General features: G+C 29.9%; 1 protein-coding gene across 12 annotated transcripts in view; it reads left to right on the top strand.

Annotated features, from left to right (window-relative positions):
- The window catches only part of LOC127735151 (rho guanine nucleotide exchange factor 28-like), a 169,248-nt gene that overhangs the window by 135,934 nt on the left and 16,379 nt on the right, over positions 1-16,935 (top strand). For 7 of the 12 annotated variants that reach the window (XM_052245235.1, XM_052245238.1, XM_052245243.1 and 4 more), the window contains 11 exons: positions 2,890-3,050; positions 5,805-5,845; positions 6,919-6,987; positions 7,827-7,883; positions 10,813-10,865; positions 11,619-11,713; positions 14,065-14,116; positions 14,822-14,874; positions 15,264-15,443; positions 15,919-16,044; positions 16,667-16,784. In XM_052245235.1, the coding sequence (XP_052101195.1) occupies positions 2,890-3,050; positions 5,805-5,845; positions 6,919-6,987; positions 7,827-7,883; positions 10,813-10,865; positions 11,619-11,713; positions 14,065-14,116; positions 14,822-14,874; positions 15,264-15,443; positions 15,919-16,044; positions 16,667-16,784 (1,005 nt within the window). The remainder of the gene's footprint in view (positions 1-2,889; positions 3,051-5,804; positions 5,846-6,918; positions 6,988-7,826; positions 7,884-10,812; positions 10,866-11,618; positions 11,714-14,064; positions 14,117-14,821; positions 14,875-15,263; positions 15,444-15,918; positions 16,045-16,666; positions 16,785-16,935) is intronic. The other 5 variants (XM_052245241.1, XM_052245240.1, XM_052245245.1 and 2 more) reach the window with 5 other exon arrangements.

The raw sequence follows: 16,935 nt of genomic DNA on the forward strand, positions 1-16,935 counted from the left end.
CTGTTCAGGGTTCGACCTCTGCGGTCGTATCAAGCTGCGCCCAGCGAAGCATTTTATTATATTTAAAAGCATAAATTTTTAATTATTATTTTAATTAATTGTCCATCGGCAGTGAAGATTTTTGTACCATTGCATTCCAGTCATTGATGAAGGAAATTCTGCAAATATAAAGTGAAGACAGATGAAAAAATGGACGTATCAGTCACAGTACTATTCTGATGTTGCTGGGAATAACTCAAAAACTTAAGACACCAAATATATTTCTATCTTGATATATATATGAGTATTACAGAGAAAATGATTACTGAAAACACAAGACTCCGAATTTATTTCTGTCTTGATAAATGAATATTATATTTTACAATGTACTCTGTTGAATAAAAGAGAAAATGATAATACATTTATTACAGATGTAAAAGCATAAGGTTATCAGTACTTAGTACAAGTATCCCTTCATACTCAATGATTTTAGTCCTCATCTAAATTGTACCAAGCACTGAGCAGCTTCATTAGTGATTCTACTTTCAAATTTACAAAAAAAAACACCCAAATTTATAATCAAATCAATTTAGTTAAAGTTGATTGAACTTGAGGATTTTGGAGCCAGAAAGTTGTCTGGTTAATGTATTTTTAGACCAGTGACATTTATGAGACCAGAAGGTCTATTTTGTTTATAGTTTACCTTTAGGGACAGTTTATGATCTTTCTGGGTCATCAACTGTTTTTACAAGTTACAGTACCTTGCAAATATAATTGAACTTTCCTAACAAATATTATGTCAGAAGTTAAGCTATTTATTTAATTTTTTTTGCATTGCCTGAAAAGATAGTCTTGGAAGGCATACTATAGATGTTGCTTTTCCAGTATCAACAATAGTGATACATGTAGCAATATCATTTTGAAGCAATTGGTTTTGTATTTACTCATTATTTCAGGTTAGTTTTTTGGTAACCACTTTCAATAAGTCAATGATATTTGGTTTGCAGTTGCATTAATTATGTTTGCTATGTCCTCAGAGTCATTGTACATTTATAGTTAAGATAAGTTTGCGATTTTGCAATTTTGTACAGTTGATAATTTGTATGCAACTCAGCTGTGGTCAATTGATACTTGTGTACATGTTTTTCACTCCAGAATGAATTTTAACATGTCATACCAGGAAGCAAGCACAATGTTTTTTTTTCGCTATTCTTCATCCTGAAATAGTCTTTCAAGTAAGGAAATCAAATACGATAGTCACGATTGATTTCTTTTTTAAAAAAAGTGCTTATTGCAGAGTACTAAACTGATTTACTAAGATAATGATTTGAAAAGGATAGTTTATACATTTTAAATTTGATTACCAGGGTCAAACCTAGGGTTTTTGACATGGAGGGGGTAATGCCTGAAAACTGGAGAATTTTTTTTTAGATTGGATAATTTTATGCTAAAAAATTATATATTTTCCCATCCAAGAGAGGGTGTACACCCCCTGAATCTGCCACTGATTACGTTTTGATTGTTACTGTAATTGTATAGATGTGAAAACTTGAATTTGTATAATAGGCCGAATTTTTGGACAGATGCTGACCAGTACTGGTTTTACAAAGTAATCATTTCAATCAATTTCAAAGTGTTTACACTTAATTCTACAGATTATTGCCTTGAATAAGAAGAACAAAGGAACTTTTACATAAGTTTCAAATATTAATCTATAAATGTCCAGGAGGTCCTGTTTGTCATTTTGATGAGATTGACTTTAGTGAGAATAAAATTGGATGTAGATGGTATCTACTGGACATTTGTTGACATGGTCAGCAGTTTTATTATTTACTGGTGTGGACTGTCACTGTTCAAACAGCTGACCACACTTATTTGGTCAATCATAGATATTGTGTTTATGTTGACCTATAAACACAATAACTTCACCTATAAAAGAATAGAAATTGAAATAAAAGTTTGCCATTACTGCAAGTCATCAGTGGAACAAATTTGTCCTATTTGTTTGACCAGGCACTAAAATTTAGTTATATGTGTCAATGTTGTCAGATAAGCAGTAAAATTCTGACATCTTAGTTTTATAAACAGGACAAATCGCCAATGCTTTTTATTAAGTAACATACCTCCAGCTTTATAGGAGTCATAAATGCATATTGTTTATCAACAGTGTATATGTGCATTGTTTTTGTTTCAGCAGTGTAATTGTAGATTGTTTATTGGCTGTGTAAATGGTTTATCAGCAATGTAAATGTATATTGTTTATCAGCAGTGTACCTAAATGCATATTTTTTATCTGCAGTGTAAATGTACATAGTTTATCAGCAGTGTTAATATACATTATTTATCATCAGTATAAATATACATAGTTTATCAGCAGTGTTAATATACATTGTTTATCATCAGTGTAAATATGCATTGTTTATCATCAGTGTAAATGTGCAGTGTTAATATACATCGTTTATCATCAGTGTAAATATACATTGTTTATCGTCAGTGTAAATGTACATTGTTTATCATCAGTGTAAATGTACATTGTTTATCATCAGTGTAAATATACATTGTTTATCATCTGTAAATATACATTGTTTATCATCAGTGAAAATGTACATTGTTTATTAGCAGTGTTAATATACATTGTTTATCATCAGTGTTAATATACATTGTTTATATCAGTGTTAATATATATTGTTTATCAGCAGTGTGAATGTACATTGTTTATCAGCTGTGTAAGTTTACATTGTTTATCATGTATATTCAGATGTTTTTCTAGCAGGGTTGATTTCATTATAAATGCAACAAATTAGTCAAACTTACTTAGTAGTTTGTGTGATCTGTTGTACTAAGCAGTTTTTTTTTTGTGATTCTGTTATCACGTTTTATGTAATAAAATGTAATTCCTTTCTTTTATAGCTTCAGTAACAGGCTTACGCCACACACAGTCTTTCAAGGACAACCGTTCAGCGTCTGCACCATCTCGTTCACAGGTAACCTCAACACCTCTCAGCGCTAGCATAGGCTCGTCAAATATATTGTCTTCTATTCCTGACTCAGACCCAGAGCTTGAGCTAGAGGTAAGTTATAGTTACGAGTTATTTGGTATTGTTAATTATTGTTTGTTGCTGTGTGATTAGTTTTGATGTCTCTATATGAATATTTGTTTCACTTTATTGTAATCGACAGAATAATAATTAACTGCAGGAAAAAATAATTTTTAAAAGTGTGAAATTATATAATAGTAAACTTATTGTGTTCCTTAGTAACTAATGTAGTTATATGTTTTATTAATACAAAGTCACTTCAAAAATATAGAATTAATATGGACTAATTGTACATTTTCGATTAATTATTTGTTTAATTTTAGAAAAATATGTATTTCTAAATATATCTCCTTTCCTTTGCAGTTGAGAACAAGAAATGTAGTATAAATTCCTTTTTGCCAAATTTTCTATTTTACTTTATATACTCTTGGCCTCTTTTTTATTGCATTTTTGAATCATTAGATATTTTTAAGTTTTCTTTTCTTTTATAACTTTTTTAGTAGCCGTCCTATCTAAATATCTTTCAAAAAAAATTTCAGAATGCCAAAGCTTATTTTTGCTTTTCCAATTTTTAAAAGTACGAAACATCATGATCCTGCATTTTACATTTCTACTATCTTTGGTTACTAATATTGCTTCATGTTATGTTTATAACAGCTTTATCTTAATAACAAAATGGTTCAGTGAAAAGGCATGACCTTTAATGTCCTTGACTTATGGTAGTATATTATTGACTAGACAGTATATACATGCCAGTTTCCTTCCTGGTTGTTAGTAGAACGTTTTTTTTTAATTTTCAGTTGAGAGTTGTAGTAGTATGTACTGACTAAATATATTTTTTTGTCAAGATTTTAGTTTTAACTTAAAGGATTTCTAACCAAGTACTTTTATCATTAGAATTTATAAAAATCCATGTGTTTACAAATAGCATTGAAATCAAAACAGCTCTATGTGGAAAGAATTTTTACGTTTTGGCAGAGTCCCTGAACTCAAATTTTGATGTAAAAGATTTTTAATTGATTATTAAGGAAGGAATTTGTCCTTGTTAAGTCTTTGGAAAGATTTGACTGTATTTTGTAATAGTTTGAATGGTTAGAAATCCCTTTAGTCTGTTTAGTGATTTGATTTTAATAACCTAGTTTATTTGCAAATTTTATAATTTATCATTTCACCTTTGCTGTGTATATATACACTTTCAGTACACCAAGTTATAAATTTTAGTAAATTGCTGTGAGGTTTCAGGAGTACACCAAGTTATAAATTTTAGTCGATTGCTGTGAGGTTCTAGAATATATTTTCTCTTGTGTTTGCACTGTGTGGTTTAGTACTAATTAGTTGACTTATGCATTTGTGAATATAGAACTTAACAGATGTGGTATGATTGCCAATGAGAAAACTTTCCACCATAGTCCAAATGGTGGTGACTACAACATTGAGCAAAATACATGCTTAGGCAGCTTTAAAAGGCTCCAACTTAACAAAATGTATAAATTCTGACCGTGCGAGGGCTGTATAGCCAGTCAAGGTTGTTAAAAACTCCCATCATCAACGTACAACAATGTAAGGAGATTTATGATTTAACAATAAACTAAAAAACAAATATTATGACAAACAGCAACCTATGACTACCACTGATTTACATGCTCATGACTTGGGAGAGGCACTTATAGAAAGTAGCAGGTTTAAACATGTTTTTGAACACTCAACCCTACCAATTTAAGTCAGTTCTTTAATTCCCTAGATGGAAATCACATATTATAGGCACAGAAAAAGGGAATTTTTTTTAGGATGCATCAATAATTTTTAAATCAATAACCTTGCATCATTTCTCTGATGTTGTTTACAAGCCTTTGGCTTTCTATAAATACTTCTGATTGATAAGTTATAGTTAACCTCAGACCATATTAATTTGTTTATCAGAGAAATGAGTCTATAATTGTCCAGTAGCCCAAGGTTCCTGATAAACTTATCAGTTTTTTGTTCATTTCACCTGAAGCATGTTAATTTCATCCTGCTACTGTTTTGTTGTTTTCTGATAAGAACATCATAAAAATTAAAGTTCATGGCTGTGTTTTCAAGTATGCTTATCGGTTGAATTTGGGAGGTGTTTGGTAGTATCAACAATTACAACAAAATAGAGCACTGGAAACATTGTTTTAAATCAAATTTTGAATAGTATAGCTATAGATCAGTATACTAAGTTTATTGAGGGAGTAGGTCATAACCTAGACTGTATCTGTGCATTTTAATAGCAATTAGAATTCTAATCATCAAATCCAACAAATATGAATTGGATGTTCTTGTCCATAAATTTTTCTGATATTCCTCATTAACTTCTTAGTAACATTCACACATATTTGATAAAATAAACACTTTTCAAAAAAGTCACATTTTTGTCAAATGGAAGCTTTTAAACTTTTCAGTGTAAATATAAATGAAACATATTTTATTGATTTTGCAATAATCTTTTTAAATAAAAGAAGAAAGTTGTTGACTTGAGAATTGTCACACTATTTATGATCACTAGAGATCAAAGAGTAAATGGAAATTTTAAATTAAAAAAGCCAATATTTGAATACCGTAAATAAAGATAGTGAAAGCTACTTGTTTTATACAACTGATTTATCAGAAGCTGTTGATTTAAAAACATTCATAAATAATACAAGAATTTAGTAGATGTATCTTTGATTTAAAATGAAATATGGCTGAAAAATCTTTTGACTGATAAAACAGGAAATATGAAAACATGACTAATTGATTATATTTTTATGATTTCTTTTGTTTCAGAATCCCAACGTGATACATCGGCTTAGTTTGCCACCGTCTAGGTGAGTAACAAGGGTTGTTTCCCTTTGCACAGAGTATAACAAAAATAAAAAGTTCAGATATTTCACGATTATTGCACACAAATTGATTATTATAACCTGAGAGTTCAAAGAAACTCATTTGATGTGTTTTTAATTTTGATTTTTTTTGTTTATCTTATGTTTGAATGATATTCTTATTTTTTCACTGTAACTGATTTAATTGTTTTAAATTTCTGCTTATAATTATTTATCTCTTCTTTTAATCAGATTCTGTATAGACTTACACATATTAAACAATAGACCAGTTAATAAATCATACTTTTTGATAAGAGTTATTCGAGATTTCCGTCTCTTGAATGCCATTCATTGAAAAATCAGCAGAACTTAATCAAAATGTTATTACCTGTAACTGTAATTTCTTCTGCTTACTCCTGTTTTGTATGGAAAAAGTAATTTAGAATTTATTTCCTTGTCATATCCATGACTGTTCTCCTAATCTGTTTTCAGTGTTAAAGTTTCATAGAGTCTCACAAAATTATAAAAGAAAATAAAACTTTAAAATTATACATTTATTTTTTCACATATAAAAATGGTGACAATTATAATTTTACATATAAAAAAGGTGACAACTATATTTTCACTTAAAAATGGTGACAATTATATTTTCACTGAAAAATGGTGACAATTATATTTTTACTTAAAATGGTGACAATTATATTTTCATAAATATAAAAAAGGTTACAATTATATTTTCACATATAAAAAAGGTGAAAATTATTTTTTCACATCTTCTTAATAGAAACAAATACATGAATCATCAGAATATGAAACTTTAATACATGTGAAAATTATATTTCCTTCTTTCACATCTCTCCTTCGGAAAAAGGCAAAAATGTTCAAAATATGAAACCAATGGAAATATTCCCAGTTCAGATTTGCATAACTTTAAAATTTTACTGACAATAGATTATATTTGACTGCCATTACAAAAAAAAAGGGGTGAATTACATCAACATAGTTATTTCATTAACTGGTCTATTGTTTTTTGTTACGGTTTTGTGGAAACTAACTGCATGAAGCTTTGTGTTTAACAGTTTATCATCACAGCTGGTGCAAGCAGGCTATATACCATGGCGTAAGGCACACAAATTTCACAATGTCCAGTAAGTTTTGGGAAAGCAAATTTAATTGTTTAACCTCCAGTAGATTATTAAGAAGCAACATGATTAACACTGCTCTATTTTATTGGTGCATGTAGTAATACCCATAGATTGTAAGCAATATGTGGAGATCTTCAGTGGGACAGCAACCTAACAATTAAAGTTCCGAGGAATGTTAAGTTTTCCAACAAGTAGACAGAAATACCCAAAGCTGGAAGTATTTACACTACTTTGTAAACATACTGTTAGAAGTATAGAGTTATTGACCCTTACTTACTTTTGATGCTGGCTTGAAACGAGCACATTATTTGATTTTTCAGTCCCCAGCCTACTCATATAACCTGTTTAGTCGAATAACAAGTCTAACCAATACATTGCAATGTAAAAATCAGTAAAAAAAAACTTGATGCGACAGCCTGAAAATAAGGGGAAAGAGCCTCAGTCACAAATATAATATAATTTTTGGTATCAACAACTTGCCTTGATCCATTAGCATAAAATATTCATCACTGCATGTTTGTAATCACATAATAGCAGACTGAAACAGATGGCTGTAAGCATGCTTGTTTTTGCATTTTACTTTCACTATAATTCTGAGTTCTTGATTAAATAATTTTAACTAAGTTGTATGCTAAAAAAAATACTTTTAAAAATACTTTTCAAGTTGTCTTTCTTTATCTGTCTGTAATATAAATGAAGCTTTAATTGCATGTATAAACATATTATAATTTATTTATACTTTCTGCTAAATCTTATCAACACTTTGACATATATTTTTAAACTTCTGCTTTTTTTTTAACCCATTATTCAAAAAACCCTTACCGGTATGTTTCATATTTCAGTAAGCCAATCGATGAAGACTTGGAACAGGAGACATTTAGAGGAGTTCTCCTTCAAGGGTAAGTGTCGGGATCAGATCACACCTCCCCCACCCCTTCCTTTATCTTGTTAGGGTGAAGAACAAATCAATACTGGTAAAATATGCCAATGAAAATCTTGCCTGAAAAGGTATTAATTAGGTTATATCAATGTTGAATAGGGGCACAAATTTTGCCATGGTACCTAAGCTCACAGAATTTTTGAAAAGGTTCTTTAATATGCATACATCACAACACTCTCCTTACACAAGGTACAGTGCTATAGAACGCATTACCAAAGATACACTGTTAAAGGAGGTTACTTTAAAGCAAACTCATTTACTTATGTTGTTTTTTGCTTACACTTTTTTCAGTTTTCCGTTGGGTACATTAATGTTTCTTTCATCATTATATTATTAGGAGAATTATCACAGAAATGAAAATCACATGTATTTGATGTCTGTGCTCTGTATTCTATAATTAGAAAATTACTTGACTGTTTGTCTAGGCTTAAAATTGAATGAAATACTTAAAAAATTACTCAGAATATGTAAACAATAAAGTTTATTCATTTCCGTGTTATTTACAAAGAGGATACACGATTGACCCAATTATATCATCTATGTCATCATCTCGTGTGAAAAAACCATGCAAAAACTTAAGATACTTGTACTATAATAGGATTTTTTACATTTTATAATCCCCTCCTACGTTTAAACTAATAACAATTTTCAGTTTTGTGTGAAGTTTGTTTGTTTATGCAGTATTTGTTTAAATTATTAACTGCATATTTAAGTGTTCATTGTCAAAACAAAAATGACTTTCATTGTATCCCAACAAACAAATAAAAAAAAATCTCCTTGGAGGTTTAGTGGCAGTATCAAAAGAAGTATTGAGGATATACAAAAACTTTATAAAGGGTAAGATTGTTTTTCTACCACAGACATTTTTTTTAAGTAAAAGTATAAAAAAGTGGAAATAGATGTGAAGAAGTCTAGAAAAATACTATCTGTATTTCTTTAGAAGACTAATTAATAAAAGAGAATATGACCTTAAATCAGAAGGTCCTCACTAGTAAATATACTTAATAGAAGATAAGTTTCTTCATTTCTGGAGGGGGGGGGGGCACTGCATCACTAGCTGAAGTTGAGAGTTCAAACCCCATATGTGGCAGGTGCTTTCAACTTCAATTTTGATTGACTATGATTGTCAGTTTTTCCTGCCAAAGGTTGGTAGTGCTCTCCTGGAAGTCCTGCTTCCCTGACCAATAAAAACTGACCACCACAATATAGCCTATAATACTGAAAGTGTCGTTAAACACCAACAATCAATCTTCATTCTATGGCTGTTTCTTGACTTCTCAATTCTTTACCTTGTATGTGTCATCAAGTAAATGGGAACCCAAAAATGTAAATATTTTCTGATGTCCAATAATTTTCAATCAATCAATCATTCATTAAATTCAACAAAATGAAACCCAAAATAGCCTTTACTTGTTTCAGAATTATTTTCTTATAGCTTAGACAAAAATTTACACTGTAAAGTATCAAGAATCAAATGAGTTATTAATTTCAAGCAAATGAATTTTAATGTATAATTATTAAAAAATGATTTTCTCAAAATGCCATGACAGAAAACTGAAACATTACTATCTAAGAGAATTAAAAATTGTTAAATTGTCTATATTTTTCCTTGTTATAATGGGAAAATTTCAAAAACCCACAATTTTTTATACAGCAAAATGTTCAATCAATTATTTTTATACGCCCGTCATATTTTTGACAGGAGGTATTATGGTATACAAATGTCCGGCGTCCGTCCGTCTGTCTGTCCGTCCGGCGTAAACATGTTGCACCGTAACTTGAGAATGACTTATCCAAATTTCATGAAACTTAACATAGTTGTTTCTTATGATGGTCAAACGATCTGTATACTTTTTGGTGAAAATAAGATTAAAGCTTTTTGAGTTACGGGACTTAGTAACTAAAACAGGTGTGTTTTTTTTTTCACATGTCGCGCCGTATCTCAAAAACAATTTATGATTATTGCTTAAAACTTTACACACTTCTTAGTTATATTAATCTTAAGATCTGTATACTTTTTGGTGATGATTCAAAATTTTATTTTAGAGATATTGAGTATTTTGTTAAAAAAGGGGGAGGGGTTTTTCACATGTTGCGCTGTATCTCAAAAACAGTTTATGATTATTGCTTAAAACTTTACACACTTCTTAGTTATATTAACCTTAAGATCTGTATACTTTTTGGTGATGATTCAAAATTTTATTTTAGAGTTATTGAGTATTTTGTAAAAAAAAGGGGGAGGGGTTTTTCACATGTCACGCCATATCTCAAAAACGATTTATGATTATTGCTTAAAATTTTACACACTTCTTAGTTATATTAATCTAAAGATCTGTATACTTTTTGGTTTTGATTCAAAATTTTATTTTAGAGATATTGAGTTTTTTGTAAAAAAAAAGGGGGTTTTCGCATGTCATGCCGTATGTCAGAAACTATTTATGCTTATTGCATAAAAATTCACACACAAGACGAAGGGCGTATCATGCACTCATGGCGCAGCTGTTTATTATTAATTTTTGTACACATTTTTCATTTTAAGGGATTACTGAGTTATGCTGCTTTGTACAAACATTAAAAGATTCCATCAAAATTGTGTAATGTTCCTTGATATTTCTAAGACATTTAGCAAGCAAAAATCAATCATTCAATTTACATTTCTAGTTTATTATTACATCTACAAAATGCATTCCTTTATTTATATATGTATTTGTATCTGGCATGTTTATATTAACTTTTGCATGGAAAAAACATACACTATCCTAATATAGTGCTTTGGTAAAGCTTGATGTGTCAGTTCCTCAAATAACCTTACAAATCATATTTCACTTATTAGAAGGGTAATTTGAATATACTGAAGTATTTTTATTTTATATTGTTTTTTTTTTCAGATCCAGTACAGATGGCCCTCCAGAATCTCACGAGTCATCTGACGAAATTGATGGTATGTAGATACTTAAGTTATCTCCCTTGTTACATAACTTTATATTTTTGGTGTTTTAGATTTATCTCCCAATTTATATGGTAACCTTTATGGTTGCAGTCTTTATTAGCTTACATGCAAAATAGCTGAGCTTTAAAAAGCTTTTGAAGAATAATGCTATGTAAAAAATACTTTTAATGTACAAATTATGTGTGCAGTAATGTGATTTCATGCCTAAAAGTACAACTAGCCACAATCTGATTAAAATACAGATCATTTGTCCAAGCTTTGCTTATAAGGATCTGAAAACGCTCCGTTCTACTTTCTGCTTTTAAAGACCTTTCGGGATCCTCTAAAGATTAAAAAAGGTATTAAACATCAAAGACAAAACTGATCTTTTCCTATTTTCTGTTTCCTGTTTTCACCAGGCCACACCACTTCCAGTAAACATGATTATCCTTCTAGTTTCCTAGTACGATGTCTCAAAAAGGATGTAACATATGACATTCAGGTTTTTTTTCCATTTTACACCTGGAAGCTTAATTTTTTTTTTTTTTAAATCAAACCAAAAACTTTCTGTGCAGAATAAAATCTGATTTTTTTTTTTTACATAATATGTAAATATGTAGAAACAAAACTAAAAACATACCTGGCAGTGTTAGGGATTCATAGACATATACAAGATAAAAAGAAGGAAATGCTATGTTAAGGTCAATAAATAGTAAATTAGTACGCCTTACTATGGATAATTATTACTAATTAATTAAATTACAGCACCAAGTGATAGTAGCAGTGTACACATAACTGACGACTTTTTATCTGTATATAAAGAAGAACCAGAACATTGGAGTGTTACAGTAGATAAAAAGGTAAATAATTGTACAACTGATGCTTCCAAAACTTTGTTGTAAGTAAAAATGATGTATTGAATACAGTTATTTAGAATTTAAAATTTTCATCTTATTTACCCACCTCAAACAAAGTTCTTCCATCAATCTTCTGTCTGTCCTTTGACTTTTGTCAACATCGGACTAGTAAAACAGTTTCCGTCTCAGCGTACATGGAAGCGAATAGTTTACAGCTCTATTATGAATTCAAAATAAGAGAATGGCAGCAATGTGTGTTGACAGTGACTTTAACGTGTTTAAGAAAATACATAAAATATTCCAGCCTCATCCTGCATGGACTGTTTCATTAGATTTTCTGTATTTGGGTATACAGGCTAGTAACATAGTATCAATGTGTTGTTAAGTTCACAACAGGAACACAGATATTAATCTATGGGATAAATGTGGTATATTTTTCACTGATACGTGTATTCATACAATCTATTCGTGTGACTTCTTATAATTAAAATCTGACATTCATCATGAATTCTGGTGGAAGTTACTATGTATTAACCCGATCACTTTTAGTCTTTTGTTGGTTTCTTAGCTGATGAAGATTTCTGTCATCTGTTCTATCATGCGAAACCAAATTTCAACTAGACTGTGAGCAGAAATAGATATAAGAAGATGTGGTATGAGTGCTAATGAGACAACTCTCCATCCATGTCAAAATTTATAAAAGTAAACCATTATAGGTCAAAGTACGGTCTTCAACACGGAGACTTGGCTCACACCAAACAGTAAGCTATAAAGGGCCCCAAAAATTACTAGTGTAAAACCATTAAAACGGGAAAACCAACGGTCTAATCTATATAAAAAACGAGAAACGAGAAACACCTATGAACCACATCAACAAACGACAACTACTGAACATCAGATTCCTGACTTAGGACAGGTGCAAACAATTGCAGCGGGTTTAAACGTTTTTTTTATGCATCACCTATGTTAACAAATTTTGCAAAACATTTTTTCTCTGCTAATTGACATAGTGAAATATGTTTGAAATAATTTCTCTTTTTCATCTGTTCAAACTTATATATAAATGTGTTATTTATTAATATTTTATTTGTATCACTATCTGTCCTAACGGAGGCTAAATAAAGATAAATATGCATAAAGGAATATAATCCGGCTCCTGCATAATGAAGGGGAGGTAATCAAATTAACTTTCTTCGATATTGCAACAAATCAGCACAACTTCTTCTAAATGGCTAGATGGATATTGAAATGATGAATAGCAACTTAGGATATGCATATAGGAATACTATCATGGTCAAACACTTTAAAGGGGAGATAATAGAATTTACTTAATCATTCTTTTTGTATGTTCACTCACAGTTCTTTGAATGAATGACAATTCTAGACAGTCTGTAGTAGATTTTATTTTTGTCTGTAATGGCAGATATTTTAATTATTGAAATTGAGTCACCAAGGGCAGGTGTAGAGGACACTCAACCAAATAATTATATTTATGGATAATTCAGCTCTTTACAAAATATATATATATGTATATATACAAATGTTCACCAAAAAAATTCTATTTGTGGTAGTTTGTAAGATGTCTTTAAAATCCCAAGTAAAATGGAAATACAAATGTATGAGTAAAAAAATAAGAAAACAAAGTCAACCAAAATTGTTGAAATACTGGAATGTTTTTCTGTTACAAATATATTTTGAAGGATATACATGTACTAATGCAAATAATAAGAAAAGTAGAGATTATTTAATTTTACATTTACAGATTTCATGGATTTTGTCATATGTTAATTACAAAGTAAACAATTGATGTCATTAGTTTTTCAATGGTTTCTATATGTCACAATTATGTAGGACAAATCCTTTGATTATCTTTTTGATGTGTAATTACAGATAAATTAAAGATAACAATGGGTCCTCTCATATTTAATTAATACCCTAAAGCTCTTTGATGTGATTCTCTCCCTGTATTCACACCTGAGCTCAATCAGCTGACTTTACTTTTTGAAATTTACACCTTTAAAACAAATCAATGGAAATTGACAGTTTGATGGACAATGCACAGTTTAAACTTTGTGACAAGATTCATGAACGCTTTTAACAGTTTTTGTACAATTGAGAGTTTTGACATGTTTAGTTGTGAATGTGTATTTCTAGAAAAAAATGTGTGATCAATGGTAGTTGATGGATTATTTTTTTGTAATTTTATTTGAATTAGTGCTATGTACTTGTTTATATTTATTGTGTGGATATTGAAGTAAGAAAGGCATCATTCTTAGAAGTGTGATAATCCTTTGTGCAAGTGTGTATTTCATTTTAAAACAGTCACAATGAATGAATTTTATTCTGATCAACAGATTTTAAAGAAAATGAACTCGAAAGATATAAAACGACAGGACACAATTTGGGGTGAGTTTACATTGTATGGTACAACTTTTAATTTCTGCTCCAGAATTTATAATGTGGTGTCTTTACTTTTGCACCATAAGATCTTGTAATGATGCAATGCTGCTGTTCAAATATTTATGGTATAATTGTCAATCATGTACCATTTTTTATTATCTGATTTTTATAATGAAATACTTGTTTGAATTCAAAATGAATTAACTTAGATTGAAATTTAAAAAGAACAGTAGTTTAGATCATGTATAAGACCAACTTTGTTATAGTCTTGGAGTGTTATAATTCAATACAAAAATAAGAAGATGTGGTATGATTGCCAATGAGACAACTCTCCACGTCAAATGACGTAAATTTTAACAACTGTAGGTCACTGTATGACCTTCAACCATGAGCAAAACTCATACCACACAGTGAACTATTAAAGGCCACGAAATGACAAATGTACATTAATTCAAACAAGAAAAAGAAAAAGTTTGTTTTAGGCCGAGTCATACTTGAAGTTAAAGATTTGAACTGGGGTTGCAATTAAGGATAACTCATATTTTTTCACAATGTCAATAAAAGAATCATTGCATAATTTATATATGATTTAAATATTTTACGTAGATTATTGTACCTTTATATTAAAATCTGAGTTAATATCATTTTGAGTTATACTTTTACAATGTAACCATTTAAGTAAAACAGAAATAATAAATTTTTTTTTTTCAGAATTGATACAAACAGAAAGACATCATTGCAGAACACTTAAAATTTTACAGAAGGTTTGTTTGTTTACCTTTCTTTGTTTTCTTTTCTCTCATTCCATCAAGAAAAATACATTGAAAGGGAAATAACCCTTGAAAACTTTGTATTGTTTTATAGTAAAGGAATTTCAACAAGCCTATTTAAAATGATTAGGACAGTGATTTTTTTTAACACTGTAATTTTAACAGCTTGAACCCCAAAAGAAATGGTTCTGTTGACGTGAAAGTTAGCAAGTTACTGAATGAATTGTAATCTAAGAATGCAATCTAGAATTGAGCCATAGTGTTGATGTTTTTTAGACACAGGCTACTTTTTTAATAAAGACAAAAGAAGACAGCAAAAAAACATGTTCTCAATACATACATCATCATTTAGAGTATTTATTATAATGTTATTGTATTTTTAGGTATACAGTCAGGGCATACTTCACGATTTACTGATGCCTCCAGAAACCGTTGACAAATTGTTCCCAAAACTAGATGAACTTATAGATATTCATATGACATTCCTTCAAAACTTACAAGATTTACAGAACAAACGACCTGACCATAGCGTGGAATTTATTGGTGATACTTTAGTTAGACAGGTTAGTTTTGATTGAACGTCTAATATTTTAGCAAATCAGTTTCGATATATAATGAGGAGAAGAATGTTATGAATGATCAATTGAAAATTCCGGGTATATACACTAGTAATTTGGAGATTTCAGAGGGTGAGATTTCTGTGTGAATTAGATGACATTTTTTTTTTTACAATATTTCAAATATTTTTTTTTAACAAAACTTCAGAAATTTTAATTGTTAAAAGGTAGGATGATTATAGTGGGTCTCATTCGGGTCTAAGCGTGATGCAGGATTGGCCGATTCCCATGGCACGTGAAAATATTAATCGTGAAAACGGGGAAGGAAGTCTTGCGGGACATGTGAAATTACAAGTGTAATCATTACAATGATAAGGGGGATGCTGGAATCTGACTTAACAATAAGTGCCCCCCTCCCCTAATGAGACTCCCATTATAAAAAATGCTGAACCCATGATTGATAATGTTTTTCTTATTTTAGTTTAATGATGAGTCAGCAGAAAGTATGAAGAAATGTTATGGAGCATTTTGTGCCAATCAAAAAGAATCAGTGCAATTTTATAAAGATCTTCTAATTAAAGATAGAAAATTCGTTACTTTTATACAGGTAAGATAAAGATGGACGGACAGCTTTCAATAAAACTTTTCAATATGAATTTTTTAGATAAAATGCATTGAATATTTGTTCGTCAGTTATACAGCAACTTACAACAATAAAACCGGAAATGTTAACCGTATCACATTAGTTGGTATACAGAAACACTCATACTTGCTACTATTTAAGTCTGACTGGTGAATATAATTGACCACTAACTACCCATTTGTGTCTCATGGTTTATGTGTGTGTGAGTGATATCTGTTACATGAGTTCAGGATTTGTTTGACTCATTAACATAAAATGGCAGAACTGAAGATGCATTTAATATGGTTAATCAGTGTTTCATCATTGGTTGCTGGTTTATTTGTCATTGAATCTTTTCCGTCTGCTCATGATTAAAGAAGAACATCAGATTTTGGTATTCTATTCTAAGCTTTAAAATGGGAAGAAGTTCAGAAAGACATATAAAATCACACATGTTGTTCAATATCAAAATCATTGTAAATTGAAAATATTTTGCTACAGCATTTATAACATTGCATTATATACAATATATTTTCATGCTCGTTTTTAGAAACAATTTTATAATAATACAACATTTCAAATTATTTGAATATTTTGATTATTCCAGAGATGCAGTCATCACAGTTTATGTAAAAAGCGTGATATTCCATCATTTTTACTGTTAGTAACTCAACGTCCAACCAAATACCCAATACTCATAGAACATATACTCAAAAGTACAAAAGGTAAGTTCTACAGAAGTTGAAGTTGTCTGTTGAAAAACTCTCATTATAATACATTTAATGTTCAACATTAAATGCCAAGACAAGTTTTTTCGCTTGATCTGATTGTATCCATAATAAAAATGTAAAGAACATATATGGTATGAAAAATGAG

Source organism: Mytilus californianus, unplaced genomic scaffold, assembly GCF_021869535.1.
Source record: "Mytilus californianus isolate M0D057914Y unplaced genomic scaffold, xbMytCali1.0.p SCAF_3, whole genome shotgun sequence".
NCBI classification, from domain to species: domain Eukaryota; kingdom Metazoa; phylum Mollusca; class Bivalvia; order Mytilida; family Mytilidae; genus Mytilus; species Mytilus californianus.